The 21,104-nt window shown below is 39.8% G+C and overlaps 1 protein-coding gene and 1 long non-coding RNA gene across 2 annotated transcripts; one reads left to right on the top strand and one right to left on the bottom strand.

The window, feature by feature from the left end:
• Positions 1-876: 876 nt before the first annotated feature.
• LOC136831503 (uncharacterized) lies at positions 877-13,427 on the bottom strand. The gene is made up of 2 exons (XR_010850912.1): positions 13,327-13,427; positions 877-4,113 (listed from the first exon to the last, which is right to left on the bottom strand). It is a non-coding gene; the product is annotated as an uncharacterized lncRNA (long non-coding RNA).
• Positions 13,428-14,614: 1,187 nt separating this feature from the next.
• On the top strand, positions 14,615-15,369 carry LOC136831132 (tropomyosin A-like). Its single transcript, XM_067091087.1, has 2 exons — positions 14,615-14,701; positions 14,905-15,369. The coding sequence occupies exons 1-2, from the start codon at positions 14,615-14,617 to the stop codon at positions 15,367-15,369; spliced, it is 552 nt and encodes a 183-aa protein (XP_066947188.1).
• The last annotated feature ends 5,735 nt before the right edge of the window (positions 15,370-21,104 follow it).

Raw genomic sequence — 21,104 nt, 5'->3', positions numbered from 1 at the left:
TTCCATGTAAAATTTTTTGCACAAAGAATAAGCTGGAATTCTATAAGTCGAATGCTTAGCGTCTGTGAATTCTCTTTTGTTTCGTGAAGCATAAGCTTGAGATTAATTTCAGTTGAAAGTTAAAATTATTTGTAACTGGGCCCTAGTGTTTTCTATACACATTTTAAGTTTTTAGTTGAAATTGATAGATGCTGTAAGGAAATAATTTACCATGCCATTTTCCATAATTTTGCTCTGTATTAGAGATCTAGGAACCAGTGTTTTGTGGCTATAAGGTACAGGCTGTTTTGTTGGAACAATAGATGTGTATTGTGGCTATGTCAGGCTTATTGGCAAGTTCTGTTTGTGATAAGAGAGTACCCAGACTGGTTTCATTTGAAGATTGAGAAGTCTTGGCCCTGTTAATGTTCCTGTTACCAAATAGCTTCACTTTAGGATAAAGAGAACCAGTATACCAGTTTTCTTCAATGAGTCCAGAGAAAGTTAACTATAGTGTACTCCATTTTCTTATCAACCAAATGAGCTGTAGTAGAGATGCTTTTCAGCACAATGTTTACCCAGGTGTAAGGTGTTTCTCATGTAGAATCAAGCATAGAATTGCAAACATATGGTTTAAAATACCTGTACTTTTTTAAAAATCTTAGTTGAAATATACTAGCATTATTTGACCCCAGGACTTGCTTCCAAGTCATATATGATTTAATGAAACAGCAAATTGGCTTGTCATACAACTTCTCAAGGCATCAGGTTAGTGGTCAGTTATGGCCTTGGCAAATTAGTATTGCACTTGCATGAATGGCATGGTTGCAGCAGCATTTTTTGGCTTGTATACCCAAGATACTAACCCAACCACTTTAGGCTAGAAAAACTAACAACAACAGTGTCAGAGTATATATTTATTTGTCTGAAAGAGCAGCACAAGGGAGTCAAGGGCCTATAAAAAGTAATGAATGGTTAAAACTTGTCGACCAATCCTTGGAAATATGGGCAAGTATTCTCTTACTGTAAATGAAATGCACTCTCAGCTTTGTCACCTATTAGCTGCTACTTCAATCAGGACCACTATAATGCTGCACAGGAATTATTCAATTTTTTTTATTTATGAATCAAATATGTAATTTTAACTGCTTACAAATCAAATTACAGTAACTGAATCTTCATCACATTACTGATATTCAGTGGTAACTGTACAGAACATAATAAAAAAAATTATACCTAAACCTAAATATCTCCATAGTTTAAGACACTGCAACATTGGAAATGTTAAAATTTACAAAACCTGTAAACTAGAAAAAAATATATGATAATTTCAAAAGGCACTAACAAACGTAAAGCAACAAGCAACTCAAATATCTCCTTAACAATACATGTCTACAAAGATGAAGCTTAGTGACTTTTTCTTAAGACAAGACAGTTTCATTCTGTTACGATACCACTTCTATTAACTAATCAAACTTTCACTGGTGCTCTGAGATGATACACATTATATAACAAAAGTACAAAATATTTTCCCTTTCCTTTCTTTAAATCCCTTTAATCTATTCCCACTTTGCTATCCACTTCTTTAGCCTCACCTTACTCCAATTTACAATTTCCATGGAATACCAAGCAGAAGTTCATCAAGAAATTAATTTCCCTTATTACACAGATGTCTGGAAAATATTTCTTGTTCTGTATGAAAAAATACTGGCTAGTTCCCAAGGTGATTTCAATTCTTAAAGCACGTTTATTTATCAATTACATTAAGAAGTAATACTACCTGAGTTGAGTTACCTTGCTAGCAATAAAAGACTCCTCAAACCACCAGTGTTAATTTGAATTTATTTATAAATTCACATACCTAAAGTCCTTGTCAGAGAACCAAAAACTTTTCTTAAAGTACCACTTCCAAAACTAGAACCTTAAAATACCAACAGTCTCTTGAAATATGAAGACATGCCACGAAAATATTGTTCATTTAAAGATAAACTTTTAACTGAAGCATTAGCTTTCAATAATTCTATTTTCAAAATTTACAAGATGCATTATTTCCATGGCAAACTTGTACAAATTTAGGAGTATCATTACATCACATAAAAATTACAGCAAGGTCTCCTTTCAGCAAATCTGAGATAACAACGAATAAACATAATTCTGAAATATTTCCTGTTGTAAAATACAAACATACAATTACTTTGTTCTGTGATATCCTTCCAGTATTAATCTAAGCCTTTATGCAACTTTAATCTCTAAGTTTAAGCCCCAGTGTTTATGTACTTTTACAGTGATATAAAAGATAGATGCATTAAAAAATTAACTTTACATTAGCATGGATATACTGTAATAAAACAAACTGAAACAAAGGCTCTGAGAACCATCTGCAATTGAAAAGCTGTCAATAATTACTGATAATTATTCCATAAATGTTTTAAGTAACACCTCAGAGATTCGTCACTAAACTACTGTATATATGACCAAGAAAAAAAAATGTTTAATATACATCAATATGATCTATTCCTCTTAGCTAATGAAATACTAGCTATTAAGCAGGTAAGAATCTCGTGGAAATTAAAGAATATTATCAGAACAATTTCCTATTGCTCTAAAGAACTCTGGGAAAAGTCAATGTCTCCACAAATCTGCTAAATAATTTACTGACAATGTAAATATGGAACAACAACTATACTCTGATCAATATACTACCTGATACCACCTACCAGAACTTCCCTTGAGTCAACATAACAACCTACAATTGTTTATTACCTGATATACAAGAAATCAAACAATGGAAAATGCTTTTATCCTCTCGTGTAAGACTGCTGGGTACCTGACATCATGATGTTGATGTTAAAAAGGAATGCCTGATGTTAGAACATCATACATCCTGTACAACCTGACAGCTGTCATTAGGCCTATGAAAGTCCTGTCTACCCCTGAGCCAAGCCTGTGATGAGCAAGTTACCTTTGTACAGTCTCTGTGACATAACCTTTCGTGTTATGGTACTCATCCTGGCGTCATTTCAAAACAAAATACCTGTACTTTATTGTGGTTATGTTCACAAAAAGCCAAGCAACAAATAGAGGGTCAAAACTGCAGTAAACTCAAGAGTTGGAAAAGCTGAAAATGACAACTTATATCTGACTCAATGGTTGGATTTTGATGTTGCATCCACAATACTCCAAGGGGTTTGCATGCTGGTCAACTGAGAACTGATATTTTCAACTGATAGGATGTTTAGACTAATAAGCTATGCATGTTGAAACATACTGAATAATACTACGCAATAGCTAACATTTAACCGTTATGAGATTTATATTACAAACTATGTACAGTACACTGTAATGAAACTTTTGGCTTGCATAGGCTGATAGGAAATTTATGTATTAAGCCCATTAAATTTAGGCAAAAACTATACATCCAGTCAACAAAAATAACTGAATGCAGATATGTACTAAACAAACAGCTGATTTTAGTCATGAACCACTTACAGTATCCTGAACTACACAGTAAACACCTGCATCTGCTATCAACCCAAGTTTTCCTTAGACACTATTATGACCCACACAAAGTAACATTTTTATGACCTACATAAAGTAAAAATTGCAAGGAACTAAAACTTGAGCTTCTGTCATACTACACTTGCCCGGAACTAAAACTTAAGCCTGTGACAGCTTTAACAGTGAAAGGGAAACTAAAATCCCTATTTATAAAAGTAAGAGCCTAAATTATTCAATGAGACTGATTCAAAGATATATAACAATCGGATCATTTTTCCTGCTAACAGGTAATGTATCAAATTTTTCACTACCTACAGTTAATTGATGTTTGTGAATAACCACTAACAACAATATTACATTAGGTTAAAACATGAACGTATTTCTTGAAGGTATGATCTTCCGTTGTAGAAATTCCTTGGTGAGAGTGGAATATTCACAGTAGCTCAGTCATATTCCTTGTGATTTCCTACTGTAGTGGTACAGAGTCTTCAGTAGCTAATGCCTGGCTTACCCAGATCTTATATGGGTGGAGAGGTGCTTAGGTGTTAAACACATGATATATGTTGTTCGACCCCAAGGGTACCAGAGCTAGCACCTCCATCTACTGTCTACGGATTGCCAGTTGTAGGTGATATTCTGAAAAGACAAGAAATCGGTTAATTAAATCATGCAACATTCAGGTCTTTTGAATTACAAAGCATGAAAATGAGGAGATAACTATAACCAGATTCCAAATATCCTAACCTGAGTTCCTATTAATAAAAGGGGCAGAAATGGGACAATAGCTTTTGACCTGTGTTGAGCATCTACAGTCTTTTATCAAGTACATCTTAAAAGAAATAATTTTTTGTTACAATAAGTGTAAATGTAATGAAGCTTTTGACTGCAATGCAAACTTTATTAAAACAGTAATAGAAGATTTTAGGAACAAATTTTATCCAGCAAAGACAAAATCTACCCGAATCTGAGTAAACTATTAATATTACAGTATTAATACTCTGTAATTCTTCTTCAGGTTCAGCAATTTCCTATTTTGTTTAACCAAAAGGCTTTCATGGTACAGTACTTGTGAAATACCAGACTTTTTTGGATATTGCATTACAACCAAACACTAATTATTGGGTGAAATACCATACTTTTTTGGATATTGCATTACCGCTAAACACTAATAATTGGGTTAAATACCAGACTATTTTGGATACTGCAATACAGCCAAACACTAATTATTGCATGAAATACCAGACTATTGGAAATTGATTTTTCCTGTACTTTTAGTGTTGCTGATGAAGGAGGTGGTGGTGTTTATTGTCGGTCAATTATTACTGACCTAATATCTACCCAACATGATTAGGGACCCTTTGGGAATGCAGGGTTTGTGGGGGGGGGGGGGGGAATCATTGGGAGAAAAAAATGGACTACCATGTAGTTATGGAATGGTTCCGCACATGCACATGTCATTAGGGAGCCATTATGTTCAAGAAGGTATTGGCTAATGAGACCTATTATAAAAGGACCTATACTAACCTAATGTACCCTAACCTAGCAGGCTGCGTTACTTAGCCAGGGGCTCCAACTCCAGGACCCCCCCGTGAAGGAAAATCCACTTTTTACCAAAGGCGCCCATATAGCACTGCACATGCGCGATAACATTCTGATGTTAATTACAGGTTAATTACAGTAGACCACAAAAAAACCCGTAATTTGTTAATAACTACCCAAAATACTACAAAAAAAGTCAAGGTAGAACTAAGTACTGTATTAGCTCTGTGTCGGTATTACCTTGGAAACAGACTTTTTCTATAGTAATTTGGTTGCTTATCAAGAATTTATTGTTATTTTTTATCGCTTGACTCTAACCTCAGAATTGATTATATTTTAGCCACTGCGCATGTGCAGTGCTACAATGGAACTTTTGGTAAAAAGTGGAGTTTCTTCACTGGGCGGTCTGCTGGATAAGTAACAAGGCCTGCCGGGTTAGGTCAGGTTAGGGTGGTATGTTAGGTTGGTATGGTTCCTTAAATAATAGCTTCCTTAGCCAATGCCTTCTTAAATATATGGCTCCCTGATGACTTGAGAATATGTGTAACCATTCCTTAATAACATTGTGGCGGTCCGGTCTTTCTCCCAGTGCTTTCCGCCCACCCAAAACCCCGTGTTCCCAAAGGGTCCCCGACCGTGCTTGGCAGATATGAGGTTAATAATAACTGAGTGACAATAAACAAAACCACCACCTCCATCAGCAACAGTAAAAGTATTAAAAAGGAAATCAATTTCCAAGGTAATATTCAGTGCAGAGGTTTTGCTTAGATTTACCAACAGCTCATTTATTCATTGTTTTCCATTATGCAATAAACATTTGATAAATGTGTACCCTGGCCTTGACTGACGTAATGCAGTGAATTTGGACCACCTAAACTAGGATTACCTAAATGACTTGGCCAGCTTACGTAGCTGGCTCCATATGAACAATAAGGCTACCCTCATTCAATGCCATACTTGACTCAGTTACTTGTAATTAGGCAATCACACACGACATAATTACGGGTAATTAGGCAATCTTCATTTCGAAATGACCTAGGGGGTCTAATAAACGTTAATTTCCCGAACTTTTAAAAAAATAAAATATATATATATATATATATAATATATAAAAATTCGACAATGTCACAAGGTGCCTTGGCAAAGACCTTCCAGAAAAGGGGGTTTGTTTTATTCCTGTGCCTAGAAAACGGAATGATTACTTATTACTACACTAATTATGACTCAATTACCGTAATCGTGACTCATCTAGAGTAACATGGAAACGGTCTTCGGTACTAAATGATGTAAAGAGTAATTTGGACCTCAAAGGGAGATGCCTCAACACTCGAGGGTCACGAATTGTAAACAAAGATGGACAGTTTCCGTTCGCGATTTTTTTTGTTTATATATATTTTCATTCTAATTTTTTAGTTATCTAGTCCATTTTTTACTATCTTTATTGAAAAATCTAAGTATATTTGTTATTTGTTTATTTTTTTTATTTCCATCTCATTATCCTGAACTTTTGCTCTCCGCTTTGACTGAATCACAAGTTCTGATCATCTTCTTCTGAAAATAAGGACAAGAATTTACGTAATGAAGACAAAATCAGACACTTTTCTCGTAAGAATATCTTGATATATTGTTAAACATACACACTTGAAATCCTTAAGGCACAGTAATCACCAAGAGCTAGGGGATTAGGTGTAATTTGAATGATATATCAATATATACACGTAAGACAAGGGTCTGATTTCATCCAATCTTTTTAGGAAAGAATTGTACTTCGTAGTATTCAATATTATTTACTATAACAAGCGAGGAGGAGCATCAGAGCAGGCCTAATATACTAAAACAACGAAGAACAAACTGAGCATTTGGGAGAATGGCCTCAATAAGTTGAAATATTTAATCATTCTTTCAATAATAATCGTAATAACAATCAATATGTCTGAGTCTCAGATTCAAAAGTTTTAAACGTCTCTTAGGTATCAGATGATAAGCTCATCACTTCCTCTTTATAGAATAGCTGTTCAGATGGATTATTACAGAACAAATATGCGTAAGAATAACACCACTCAAATAACGGAAGCTTAATTTACGCTAGAAACAGCTTAGTAGGGTACGGAAAAGCGTGTACAAGAATAAAACTTATCACGAAAGCGCTCTGAGTTTAGGCCGATGTGACGGAAAAGCGCAAATAATTCTCCTCTTTCAGTTTAAGTACCTATCAGTGTTCCTATTTTCAACTTAACTACACCCTTTGTACTATTTATGAGAGGTATATGTACTTCCTGATTATCAGTGACTTTAAGGCACAAAGCCTTCATAGTACCATCGGCTTTTAATTCTGAGGTATATCCGAGTATTGTATCTTTCATTTCATTTACAGACACAGCATAAATACCTGCAGAAGAGGGAGGTAGGATAATTTTTTTCTTTAATCTTATCTCATCTACTCCAAGGCTTAATGGCTGAATAGTTTTGAGATTTCTAATTCTCCTTGTGGAAGGTCTCGGTTTAAGAAGCCGCACATGATATGTAATATTATCCCAAATTACTATACCCTTTATACGATCCCATGTTAGACGAGCAACCCCAAGCAAATCTGCGCCCAATAGAATTTCTGTATCTAACAAGTTGTCTGGCACAATAAAAAATAAGTGAGTAACAACTCTAGTGCCACTATGAACATCTAAATAAACAGATCCTAGTACTGGTACAACTGCCTGGGTGACTCCCATTAACCTTGGTAAATTTCTCATCTTGGCAGGCTTCAAACCTAAGCTTTCCACAAAGGATTTCTTAACTATACTGGCAGAGCTACCTGTATCAACTGAAGCTTCAATCATGTTATCATTAACCACCAGACTGATACTAGGAGCTCGTGCCAGACTCCCTAGTCAGTTTATACCTACTTTTCCTGGACATCCTACATGACCTCTCCTACTATTTTGTTGGAAACAATCAAAACAAACTCCCTTGGGAGGATCAAGAGGACAATCAGACAGATTATGGTCAGTCACTCTGCAAAAGGCACAATATTTACTATTACTCTTTTGTTTCTTCATGTTTACTTTCTCCAGTTTTTTATTTAACTCTTCAAGCTTCTTTCTTAAATTATCTAGCTCATTTCTTTGTATTTCCCCCTGTTGAACACCTGTTACTGGGGATGATGACTGAGGATTCCCAGTGCCTGAAATTGGCAAGACTCTATTCCCATTACTACTATTCATTCCTTGAGCCCTATAATATTCTTCTTCGGCCCATGTCATGAAATTTTCCAACGGAATATGGTCTGCTAAGAAATCAACTAGTTTGGCTTGGGCCTGTGAATTCAATCCCTTATAAACTTTTGTCTTAAGGAATTTATCTGATGTTGGAATTGGATCATTGGGGAATTTCAAAGTTAAAGCTGAGATTTTACACTGTAATTTATTAATAAAGGAACTAGGAGGTTCATCAAAATAGTAAGTCATGGCAGTAATCTCTTGCCATGCCTGTAACAGAGTGGCTGAGCCAATAAACTGCTTCTTCATAAGTTTCTTAATCTCATCCCAAGGTAGATTATTACCCTGGTTTACTAACGCTGCTGTTAAGAACGTAGCTATATCTGGTTCAGTCCGGGCCATTGCCACTTCTATTCTCCTGTCATCTGAACTAGTGCACGACTCTACCTGTCTAAAAAAAGTATTAAGTCTGTTGTCAGCAAGAACTCCCTTGAGTTCAGAAAGTTTGAGAAGGGCTACATCTTTCGGATTTAACACTGGTACATTTTGAGGAATTGCTACTGGAGTATTTATTGAGTAAAAGTATGGATTGGTATTATTAAAGGGATAAGTAGGTTGTGGTCCAAGGAAAGGATTGGGTATAACAGTCTGTTGACCTTGCTGCAAAATGAATGGGTTTGACTGACTGGTATGAGGGTTTTGACAAGAGTTACCTGATGATGGATCAGGTATAGGTGTGGATGGTTGTATAGGAGGTTGTACTACCACTGCAGGATTAGGTGGTGTTGATGAGACATTTATGGGTATTAAGGGCACTATACTTGTGATAGTAGTCGTGTTTGTGGTGGATACTTAGTATTTGTACGAGGCGGTATTGGGGGTCTGTATTGTGGGGTTCCTGTTATGGTATTGAGGTTGTCACATGAGAATGGATCACTTGGAATATGTGATGTATGTGGTGTAGACATTATGGGTGGTTGAGTGTTATTATGTTTGGGTGTTAAGTGTTGTATCGTCCCCTGTATGTCAACCAATTTCTGGTCCAAGTCTTTGATTTGATTTGATAGATCTCCCACTTGAGACCAAACGTCCTGGTAGGATTGAGTGAAGTTCTTAACTGTCTGTAATGTTTGTTGTGTTTCCTGCTCTAATTGAATTAGATCAATATATGATTCATCATTACCAGTTGCCATTGTTACAATATTTCAAATACTTACAATCAAACAATAAAATGTAAACTACATTAATAGACAATATCCTGCACTCCGTCACCATAGAAATAATGAATATGCATGAAAATAAGTCATGACCTTAATCAGATAAAAATCAACAATATTGTATAAAGAAATGCATACAATATGACAAAACATTATAAGTGACCTACATAATATATAGGCACAGTGGGTATGGATCAATAGCACTGGACTAAAGATCCTATCCCACCGCTGCCACCAAATGTCACAGGAGGATTCTTCCCCCCCCCACCAAGACATTAAGATACGAGAAAAGAGAGAATAATAATACTACTATAAAGATGCACTGTTGTCAGTCTTCTTGCCTGGAGACAGGGGTCAGAGAATGGTCCTGTGTCATAGTTGACACGGTGGGTATGAAGACTACTGACGTTTACGCTGCCTGGGAATTAGGGTAGGCCTGTCCTACCTGCTATTACATGATATTCCTTGGGTGTATGGGTCTTATTACTGATGAGGCCAGGTGATGTCTTCCCACTGGGAGGCAATTGAAGTGCTGATTTCCATTTTAGTGGTAAGGTACGATGGTACTGAAGAAAATCCCTGGTACTCAGTTCGTTTCTTTGTTACTCATTACATCATGCCAAATTTCTCCCAGGCCTAGTCTCCCGGACTTGGTTAATTTACATAGTCTTCAGAACTCCTGGACTAGATCCAATTTACATACTCTTCAGGACTCCTGGACTAGGTCCTTGGAAATATTCCTTTTATTTAATTTTTATTTCAAGAAAAACAACACAAGTGAGTTGTTTTAAAACAACAAAAATAACTCTTTATATTGAGAGATCTCAAAAAAAATATATCAACTACATACTGTGGGAATTGCTTTTCCTTCACAACAGAATAAATATCAAACATGGAGCAGCCCTGAAATCAATTAATTTACAGTAAGGTGTAAATCACTTGATACCCTACTCCACACAGTACTAAATGTTTTGTACACAACATATGTCAATGGATAAGACTACCTGAAAGATTTCTGAGAAACACTTAAACTAAAATGAGGTAAAACTAGGCTAAGGTGCCTTTCAACAGGATATAGTCTAGGCTAGGCCTCTTCAGAAATCGTTAAGGATAGCCTATGCAAAGTTTACATGGCTGATTTTTGACTAGGTTACAATAGGCCACAAGTTAGGTTAGTTTAATGAGGGTATAGGCTAAGTCCTACGTAATTAAGTTTTCATGAACTTTTATATATATAGCCTAAGCTATTTGTAACAAAAATAGTCATAATTCCTCATTCAAACAGGATTAGTCTAGGGTAGGCCTTCTTAAATTACTGTATAGCCTAGTCTAAGATCGTGATCGGCAGTGGAAACTTCCATGAGGAAGGTAGGGGCAAACCCAAGATGCCCTGTTGGACGGCCATTTTGTGGTACCCTTTAGGCGCTGGTATCTACAAAAACTTTACACAAACAAAACACTTATAACTATCTCTTCCTAACGCTCTACAACCCTATCAAATGGTAAGTTACAACTCAAACTAACGCAGCAAAATATCATGACAACTAATGAATGTGAAGAATATTTCACTACAAAAATTTTCACGTTAAGGCGTTGCAATCACGTTTGACTGGCATGCAACAAGGCTGCACCTAAATCTTCGTCTGTTACTGTTCTTTCATGATAGTGATCTGTTCCAACTAATGAACTACCGGTAATATTATGACTTTAAAAGCTTACCTTGCAAGGGATAGATAATAACTTGTATTAATAATTTGGTAAAATAGCCAAAGTGAAGGGTGGACCGCTTGACGTCCTTTTCACACCAACAGCGTTCTCGTCCCTTACATGTTTCTTTAGTGTTACCAATATGCAGACGAAAGATTCAGGACAGCGCTCCCACATTCAGAGCGAAAGAAAAACAAAACAAGGGACAGGCTACACTGCTATGCACTCGACGTCCACAACAAAAACGAAAACATTTTACAGTCCCAATCACTCTCACAACAGCAGTGTAAAGATATTAGAGGAGGATGATGAATTAATTCCTAAACAAATCACTAAATAATTAAAGCCATATTTTTCCCATTACAGCTCTGTATCGGTATTACCTTGGAAACAGACTTTTTCTATAGTGTTTTGGTTGCTTATCAAGAATTTATTAGTTATTTTTTGTCGCTTGACTCTAATTAACCTCAGAACTGATTATATTTTAGCCATTACTCATGCGCAGCGTTACAAGGGAACTTTTGGTAAAAAGTGGTTTCTTCACTGGGCGGTCTGCTGTATAAGTAACACGGCCTGCCAGGTTAGGTCAGGTTAGGGTACGTTAGGTTGGAGCGGTTACAGTTTCGTATGCTGTGGGTTTCGTCTGCCGATTTCCTATCCGAGACCCACCACCAGGTGGCAGTGGGTACTGGCTAGAGAATCGGCGGACGGATACAAAAAGATGGCGACGCAACCGGACGAAACCGACCTAACCGAACCTAGGACGGCGTGCCCTTACCTGGCCGGGGCTTTGCCTGGACCCCACCGACCTAGGTCGCCACCGAAACTAACGAAACCGACCTAACCCAACATAGGACGGCGTGCCCTTACCAGGCCAGGGGGGCTTCACCCCCCCAGAAGGGCCGTGAAATTAGTAAATCTATAACTTTTCGAAATAGCACGTACCTCATTCGAAGTCGGAATCGGCGACATTAGACCGCATTTTGGCGGGTGTTTAAGGGATATGCACGTTTAATTAATTCGAGGAAAGCTTTAAAGGGGCAAGGGACGACGCTGCCTTCGTCACACTTGCCACAAGTCCCGCTGAAATCGCCAAGTAGGCCACTTTTCATTAGGTAAACCAGCAATGAACGCTCTTCGTGACACAAAACGCCTAAATCCCTAAGGATCACTGGATTCTTAGCCCCAAATTCCACGTGGGTCGGATACGACACGGAAGACACGAAAGTAGCCATGTTAGCAACTCTTGAACCCGGGAGAGACTGAGGAAGGTCGCGGGGCATTTCGGGTCGTTGGTCGTCAGCTGTTTGGGTGGAACTACTTACCTTGGCGGAGGGATCTCGGCACCGCAGAATGAGTTAGGCGGCCCAGAATACGAAACTGTAATCTACCCGTTAGGTTAGTATGGTACCTTAAATAATAGCTTCCTTATCCAATGCCTTCTTAAATATATGGCTCCCTGATGACTTGAGAATATGTGGAACCATTCCATAATAACAACGTGGCGGCCCGGTCTTTCTCCCTGCGTTTTCCGCCCACCCAAAACCCTGCGTTCCCAAAGGGTCCCCAACCATGCCTGGCAGATATGAGGTAAATAATAACTGACTGACAACAAACAAAACCACCTCCTTCATCAGCAACAGTAAAAGTATTAAAAAGAAAATCAATTTCCAAGGTAATATTCAGTGCAGAGGTTTTGCTTAGATTTACCAACTGCTCATTTATTCATTGTTTTCCATTATTCAATAAATATTTGATAAATGTGAGCCCTGGCCTTGACTTTGACGTAATGCAGTGAATTTGGACCACCTAAACTGTAGGATTACCTAAATGACTTGGCCAATTTACGTAGCTGGCTCCATATGAACGATAGGGCTACCCTCATTCAATGCATTACTTGACTCAATTACTTGTAATTAGGCAATCACACACGACATAATTAGGGGTAATTAGGCAATCTTCATTTCGAAATGACCTAGGGGTGGGGGGGGTCTCATAACCGTTAATTTCCCGAACTTTAAAAAATATATATATAAAAAATTCGACAATGTCACAAGGTGCCTTTGGCAAAGACCTTCCAGAAAAAGGGATTTATTTTATTCCTGTGTCTAGAAAACGGAATGATTACTTATTATTACACTAATTATGACTCAATTACCGTAATCGTGACTCACCCAGAGTGAAATGGAAACGGTCTTCGGTACTAAATGCTGTAAAGAGTAATTTGGACCTCAAAGGGAGACGCCTCAACACTCGAGGGTCACGAATTGTAAACAAAGATGGACGACAGTTTCCAGTTCGCGATTTATTTTTTTGTTTATATATATTTTCATTCTACTTTTCTGGTTTATCTAGTGCATTTTTTACTATCTTTATTGAAAAATCTAAGTATTTTTGTTATTTGTTTATTTTTTTTTATTCCATCTCATCATCCTGAACTTTTGCTCTCCGCTTTGACTGAATCAACCAGTTCTGATCTTCTTCTTTTGAAAATAAGGACAAGAATTTACGTAATGAAGACAAAATCAGACCCTTTTCTTGTAAGAATATCTTGATATATTGTTAAACATACACACTTGAAATCCTTAAGGCACAGTATTCACCAAGAGCTAAGGGATTAGGTGTAATTTTAATAATATATCAATATATACACGCAAGACAAGGGTCTGATTTCATCCAAATCTTTTTAGGAAAGAATTGTACTTCGTAGTATTCAATATTATTTACCAAAACAAGCGAGGAGGAGCATCAGAGCAGGCCTAATATACTAAAATAACGAAGAACAAAATGCGCATTTGGGAGAATGGCCTCAACAAGTTGAAATGTTTAACAATTCTTTCAATAATAATCGTAATAACAATCAATATGTCTGAGTCTCAGATTCTAAAGTTTTAAACGTCTCTTAGGTATCAGATGATAAGCTCATCACTTCCTCTTTATAGAATAGCTGTTCAGATGGATTATAACAAAAAATATAGACGCACAGAACGAATATACGTAAGAATAACACCTCCACTCAAATAACGAAAGCTTAATTTACGCTAGAATCACCTTAGTAGGGTACGGAAAAGCGTGTACAAGAATAACCCTTATGACGGAAGCGCTCAGAGTTTAGGCCGATGTGACGGAAAAACGCAAATAATTCTCCTCTTTCAGTTCTCTTTCCATGTGAAATTTCTGATTTTTTCTTTACTAAATGAAGAAATATGAATTTTACGTCTTCGTTTTCACTGGAGTTTTTAAGAAATTATTATTTCAAGGTAGAATTTTCTTCGAGTTAACACGGTATTTAGTCACAGTGCAAGTACGTACGTGTGTGTGTGTGTGTGTGTGTGTGTGTGTGTGTGTGTGTGTGTGTGTGTGTGTGAGAGAGAGAGAGAGAGAGAGAGAGAGAGAGAGAGAGAGAGAGAGAGAGAGAGACTCTGTGAAGACGGAAGACTCCGGAACGCTAGACCGAAGCATATGCTGGAGCCTATCCATGACATCGAAGGAGACGTTCTGGATTACTGGAACCGAAGTAGTTCTCAGAAGCTGGAAAAGTCTTCAGAAGCAGGAGAAGTCTTCAGACGCCAGATTAATCCTCAGAAGCCAGATTAGTCTTCAGAATCCGGAGAAGCCTTCAGAAGCCGGATTAGTCTTCAGAACCCGATGATGACGCGTTCAGGAGCCAAAGTCAGCTCGAGGCTTTTTCTAAAACTAAGCATAAGGCAGACCTCCAATAATGGGTAGCGAGCAACTGTGACCACCTCCAGGAAAAGGCCCAGTGGATCCAAATTCTGGAAACGGCTTTGGCTACTAAGGAATATGCGCACGCCGAGGAACTGATTGATCTCAGCCAGGAGGCACAGAAAAAAATCACACAAGCTGAAGATACAATTGAAATTTTCGCAAAGGAAAATCGACTTCTGAAGCAGGCAAACGAAAATAACAAGGGATTAGTAGTTAAACAACGACAAGATATTGATAATTTGAACGGCCTCATTGCGGAGAAAGATTTAGAGTCCAGGAACAACGGACAGTGCAATGAAGAGTTGCAGAAAAAAGTGGTCAGCCTTCAAAGTAAATGCATCTCACTACAGGAACGCCTGAATGAAAGTGAGGTCGAAAAGGTTAAAATTGAGGAGGAAATGGAAGACATAGGAAGGAAATTGGGAGACCAGGAATTTCACCTGAATGACAAGACTCAGATGGAAACGAGGACGAAAGAGATAGAATAGGAGAAGGATGGAAGCCTCTTCTTGAGAATAGTAGAAAAAGAAGTCACCGGTCTACGAGAGCTGATAAACACTGGTGAATCTGACCTAGGCACGTTTGGGGACAAGATGAGTGAGGAGGTACAAGGAAAGGTCCTCGCAAGAAACTCCTACAGGAGAAGCGTAATGCAATGAAGGAGGCCATGAAAGAAAAGCAAGCAACCTAGCCACTGAGAGTGGGCAGACAAGCCAGCCCAACTCAGTGCCGGTCCCAAGCCCGGATAAATAGGGAGGGTTGGAATCGTCCGTAGCATCAGGCCTAGATGCTACATGACCAAAATGGCATAGGCAATTATACCCACAGAACTGGTGACACAGATGTCTCGAGGGCCAAGTCCGAGACACCAGTTCAGAAGAGACATGCAAAAAGAGGCAAGTCTCGATGCCTGTTGCCTTCCACAGCAGGAGGGTGGGTGACCTGTGACACCCCAAAAAAACCAGCCAAACTGGCCCACCAAAAAGGCCCAACCAAAAGGCCAACAACATGAGTGAGTCACAGGCTGGCTCGGCGACCATGGGGCTGACCGCACATCTTCAGCAGCATGACAGGGACTCCATGATTCCCCACCTTCAAAATAATCCCCCCCTTGAAGGTGTTCATGGCAGTTCCTCTAATGTTGCTTTGGGTGTTTGTGTTCAACCCCACAGTCATCAGGCCATTCTGTGACCCATTTGTGTTTGGCCTATTCTCTCAGTCAGTCAGGAGGAGCTCGGCAACTGAGCTTCACCGCATGGACTAGACTGATCTTCCTGCTGTACATAAAACAACATTTTAACCTAGCCACTGAGAGTGGGCAGGCAAGCCAGCCCAACTCAGTGCCGGTCCCAAGCCCGGATAAATAGGGAGGGTTGGAATCGTCCGTAGCATCAGGCCTAGATGCTACATGACCAAAATGGCATAGGCAATTATACCCACAGAACTGGTGACACAGATGTCTCGAGGGCCAAGTCCGAGACACCAGTTCAGAAGAGACATGCAAAAAGAGGCAAGTCTCGATGCCTATTGCCTTCCACAGCAGGAGGGGTGGGTGACCTGTGACACCCCCCAAAAAAAGGCCAGCCAAACTGGCCCACCAAAAAAGGCCCAACCAAAAAGGCCAACAACATGAGTGAGTCACAGACTGGCTCGGCGACCATGGGGCTGACCGCACATCTTCAGCAGCATGACAGGGACTCCATGATTCCCCCACCTTCAAAATAATCCCCCCAGAAGGTGTTCATGGCAGTTCCTCTAATGTTGCTTTGGGTGTTTGTGTTCAACCCCACAGTCATCAGGCCATTCTGTGACCCATTTGTGTTTGGCCTATTCTCTCAGTCAGTCAGGAGGAGCTCGGCAACTGAGCTTCACCGCATGGACTAGACTGATCTTCCTGCTGTACATAAAACAACATTTTAACCTAGCCACTGAGAGTGGGCAGGCAAGCCAGCCCAACTCAGTGCCGGTCCCAAGCCCGGATAAATAGGGGAGGGTTGGAATCGTCCGTAGCATCAGGTCTAGATGCTACATGACCAAAATGGCATAGGCAATTATACCAACAGAACTGGTGACACAGATGTCTCGAGGCCAAGTCCGAGACACCAGTTCAGAAGAGACATGCAAAAGAGGCAAGTCTCGATGCCTATTGCCTTCCACAGCAGGAGGAGGTGGGTGACCTGTGACACCCCAAAAAAAAGGCCAGCCAAACTGGCCTAACCAAAAAGGCAACAACATGAGTGAGTCACAGACTGGCTCGGCGACCATGGGGCTGACCACGCATCTTCAGCAGCATGACAGGGACTCCATGATTCCCCCCACCTTCAAAATAATCCCCCTTGAAGGTGTTCATGGCAGTTCCTCTAATGTTGCTTTGGGTGTTTGTGTTCAACCCACAGTCATCAGGCCATTCTGTGACCCATTTGTGTTTGGCCTATTCTCTCAGTCAGTCAGGAGGAGCTCGGCAACTGAGCTTCACCAGATGAACTAGACTGATCTTCCTGCTGTACATAAAACAACATTTTAACCTAGCCACTGAGAGTGGGCAGACAAGCCAGCCCAACTCAGTGCCGGTCCCAAGCCCGGATAAATAGGGAGGGTTGGAATCGTCCGTAGCATCAGGCCTAGATGCTACATGACCAAAATGGCATAGGCAATTATACCCACAGAACTGGTGACACAGATGTCTCGAGGCCAAGTCCGAGACACCAGTTCAGAAGAGACATGCAAAAGAGGCAAGTCTCGATGCCTGTGCCTTCCACAGCAGGAGGGGGTGGGTGACCTGTGACACCCCCAAAAAAGGCCAGCCAAACTGGCCCACCAAAAAAGGCCCAACCAAAAAGGCCAACAACATGAGTGAGTCACAGACTGGCTCGGCGACCATGGGGCTGACCGCACATCTTCAGCAGCATGACAGGGACTCCATGATTCCCCCCACCTTCAAAATAATCCCCCCCTTGAAGGTGTTCATGGCAGTTCCTCTAATGTTGCTTTGGGTGTTTGTGTTCAACCCCACAGTCATCAGGCCATTCTGTGACCCATTTGTGTTTGGCCTATTCTCTCAGTCAGTCAGGAGGAGCTCGGCAACTGAGCTTCACCGGATGAACTAGACTGATCTTCCTGCTGTACATAAAACAACATTTTAACCTAGCCACTGAGAGTGGGCAGACAAGCCAGCCCAACTCAGTGCCGGTCCCAAGCCCGGATAAATAGGGAGGGTTGGAATCGTCCGTAGCATCAGGCCTAGATGCTACATGACCAAAATGGCATAGGCAATTATACCAACAGAACTGGTGACACAGATGTCTCGAGGGCCAAGTCCGAGACACCAGTTCAGAAGAGACATGCAAAAAGAGGCAAGTCTCTATGCCTTTGCCTTCCACAGCAGGAGGGGTGGGTGACCTGTGACACCCCCCAAAAAAAGGCCAGCCAAACTGGCCCAACCAAAAAGGCCAACAACATGAGTGAGTCACAGACTGGCTCGGCGACCATGGGGCTGACCGCACATCTTCAGCAGCATGACAGGGACTCCATGATTCCCCCCACCTTCAAAATAATCCCCCCCCTTGAAGGTGTTCATGGCAGTTCCTCTAATGTTGCTTTGGGTGTTTGTGTTCAACCCCACAGTCATCAGGCCATTCTGTGACCCATTTGTGTTTGGCCTATTCTCTCAGTCAGTCAGGAGGAGCTCGGCAACTGAGCTTCACCAGATGAACTAGACTGATCTTCCTGCTGTACATAAAACAACATTTTAACCTAGCCACTGAGAGTGGGCAGACAAGCCAGCCCAACTCAGTGCCGGTCCCAAGCCCGGATAAATAGGGAGGGTTGGAATCATCCGTAGCATCAGGCCTAGATGCTACATGACCAAAATGGCATAGGCAATTATACCAACAGAACTGGTGACACAGATGTCTCGAGGGCCAAGTCCGAGACACCAGTTCAGAAGAGACATGCAAAAAGAGGCAAGTCTCGATGCCTATTGCCTTCCACAGCAGGAGGGGTGGGTGACCTGTGACACCCCCCAAAAAAAGGCCAGCCAAACTGGCCCACCAAAAAAGGCCCAACCAAAAGGCCAACAACATGTGGTGAGTCACAGACTGGCTCGGCGACCATGGGGCTGACCGCACATCTTCAGCAGCATGACAGGGACTCCATGATTCCCCCCACCTTCAAAATAATCCCCCCCTTGAAGGTGTTCATGGCAGTTCCTCTAATGTTGCTTTGGGTGTTTGTGTTCAACCCCACAGTCATCAGGCCATTCTGTGACCCATTTGTGTTTGGCCTATTCTCTCAGTCAGTCAGGAGGAGCTCGGCAACTGAGCTTCACCGGATGAACTAGACTGATCTTCCTGCTGTACATAAAACAACATTTTAACCTAGCCACTGAGAGTGGGCAGACAAGCCAGCCCAACTCAGTGCCGGTCCCAAGCCCGGATAAATAGGGAGGGTTGGAACGTCCGTAATATACCTGCCAAAACAAATTAAATGAGGGAGGGAGAGAGAGACAGAGAGCAATCTCTCATGGAAAACCTGTAGAAAAATCTCCCTTTAAAACCTTGAGATAAATTTTTATATAAACTTGGTTGAATGCTACACTTGAAGAGTCATGTAGCATCAGGCCTAGAGTCTACTGCATTGCCAAGCACCTACCTAGCATTTATCTTCTATTCTTTGGAATTTATTTGATATATATTTTTAAGAATAAATTCCAAAGAATACAAGGTAAATGCTAGGTGCCTGGCACTGTAGAGTCTAGGCCCAATACTACTGTTGCTCTAACTGTAGCATTTTAGGGGACCGTCCACTTTACATTAACCTTATGGGAAAATGGGGTTTTTCAAACTCTATAAACTTTTTTGTTTTTCAATCGATTTTTCTCATTCAAAAACCATTTGAAAGATAATTTTCTCTACTAAAAACTAATTACTGGAATTTTTAAAAAAATTTTAGTTTTTTTTTATTATATATTTTTTACGTAGTATTTTTTTTTTTTTTAATCGATAATTTCAATAGGTAAAAATCAAATTTAAAAATTCTGTGCTATGAATATTTAGACATTTTAATGCTCTATTATTTGGTTTTTGAACTACTAAAATCGGTCGATAAAAAAAAAAGTATAATTAATTTTTTTCCGAAAATCTTAAGTTTTGAGAAAACGAGCTTCAAAGTTTTCATATACTACATTTACTTCTGTAAATTCTGAAGTGAACCTAGAGACTTGAAATTTGGAGGATACATAGAAACCATATTTATAAACATAAACTGTAATTTTTATTAAGATTGTTTGAATAGAATTCAGTATACATAAGTTTGAAAAATTATAACTTCAGATAAACACTGTGAACAGACAATGCATGTGGGCGATTATACATTTGTCTTTTTTTATCACTGACCACATTTCACGCTTTTAGCTTACTTGATTATCATCTCTATTACCTTATGCTACTATGAATATGATAATGACGCAAAATCATTACAAATATCTACGAAAAGACGAAGAAATGAACAGAACTTACTTTAATGGCTTATCTTTGGTTTTTTAGAAAACTCGTATCATTCAAAGAAAACGTCGAGTTCATTTAGGAAAACAGATCTCTAAATTTGGGAGAGACTATAGAAAAAATTTTCAGGTACTCAGAAAAAAAGTTCCCTACCGGATTAGTGTTGCTTATATGACCCCGTGCTAGAGGAGGCATAGATAAGTGTAGATTGAAGCCTTTTTAGACATGATTTATACATATTTCATAAAAAAATTGTTTGAAACTTAAAGTAGAGTGGTTTTCCTACCCAAAACCGTCATAAACCGAAAATGGGTTTCGGACCCCATGGGTCGCCGGATGAATGTCCCCTTAACCAAGTTTATATAAAACTTATCTTATGATTTTAAGGAGATTTCTGCAGGTTAAACATGACAAATTTCTCTCTCTCTCTCGAACAGGTTGTGGGTGGAGAGCTGTTGAAGGGTTGTGGGTGAATAGTTGTGGGTAAAGGGTTGTGACTGCAAGGTTGTGGGTGGATGGCTATGGGTAGAGGGTTGTGGGTTTAAGGTTGCGTTCAGGGTCATGGGTGGAAGGTTATGGGTGGAAAGTTGTGGGTATAAGGATGCATGTGGAGGGTTGTGGGTGTAAGGATACATGTGGAGGATTGTGGATGTAACGAAGTGTGTGGAGGGTTGTGGGTGTAGGGATGCATGTGGAGGTTTGTGGGTGGAGAGCAGGTGGAG

The sequence above is a fragment of the Macrobrachium rosenbergii genome, chromosome 48 (assembly GCF_040412425.1).
Source record: "Macrobrachium rosenbergii isolate ZJJX-2024 chromosome 48, ASM4041242v1, whole genome shotgun sequence".
Taxonomy (NCBI): Eukaryota; Metazoa; Arthropoda; class Malacostraca; order Decapoda; family Palaemonidae; genus Macrobrachium; species Macrobrachium rosenbergii.
The sequence above is the reverse complement of the archived record's forward strand: the minus strand, read 5'-3'. Positions and strand labels throughout refer to the sequence as shown.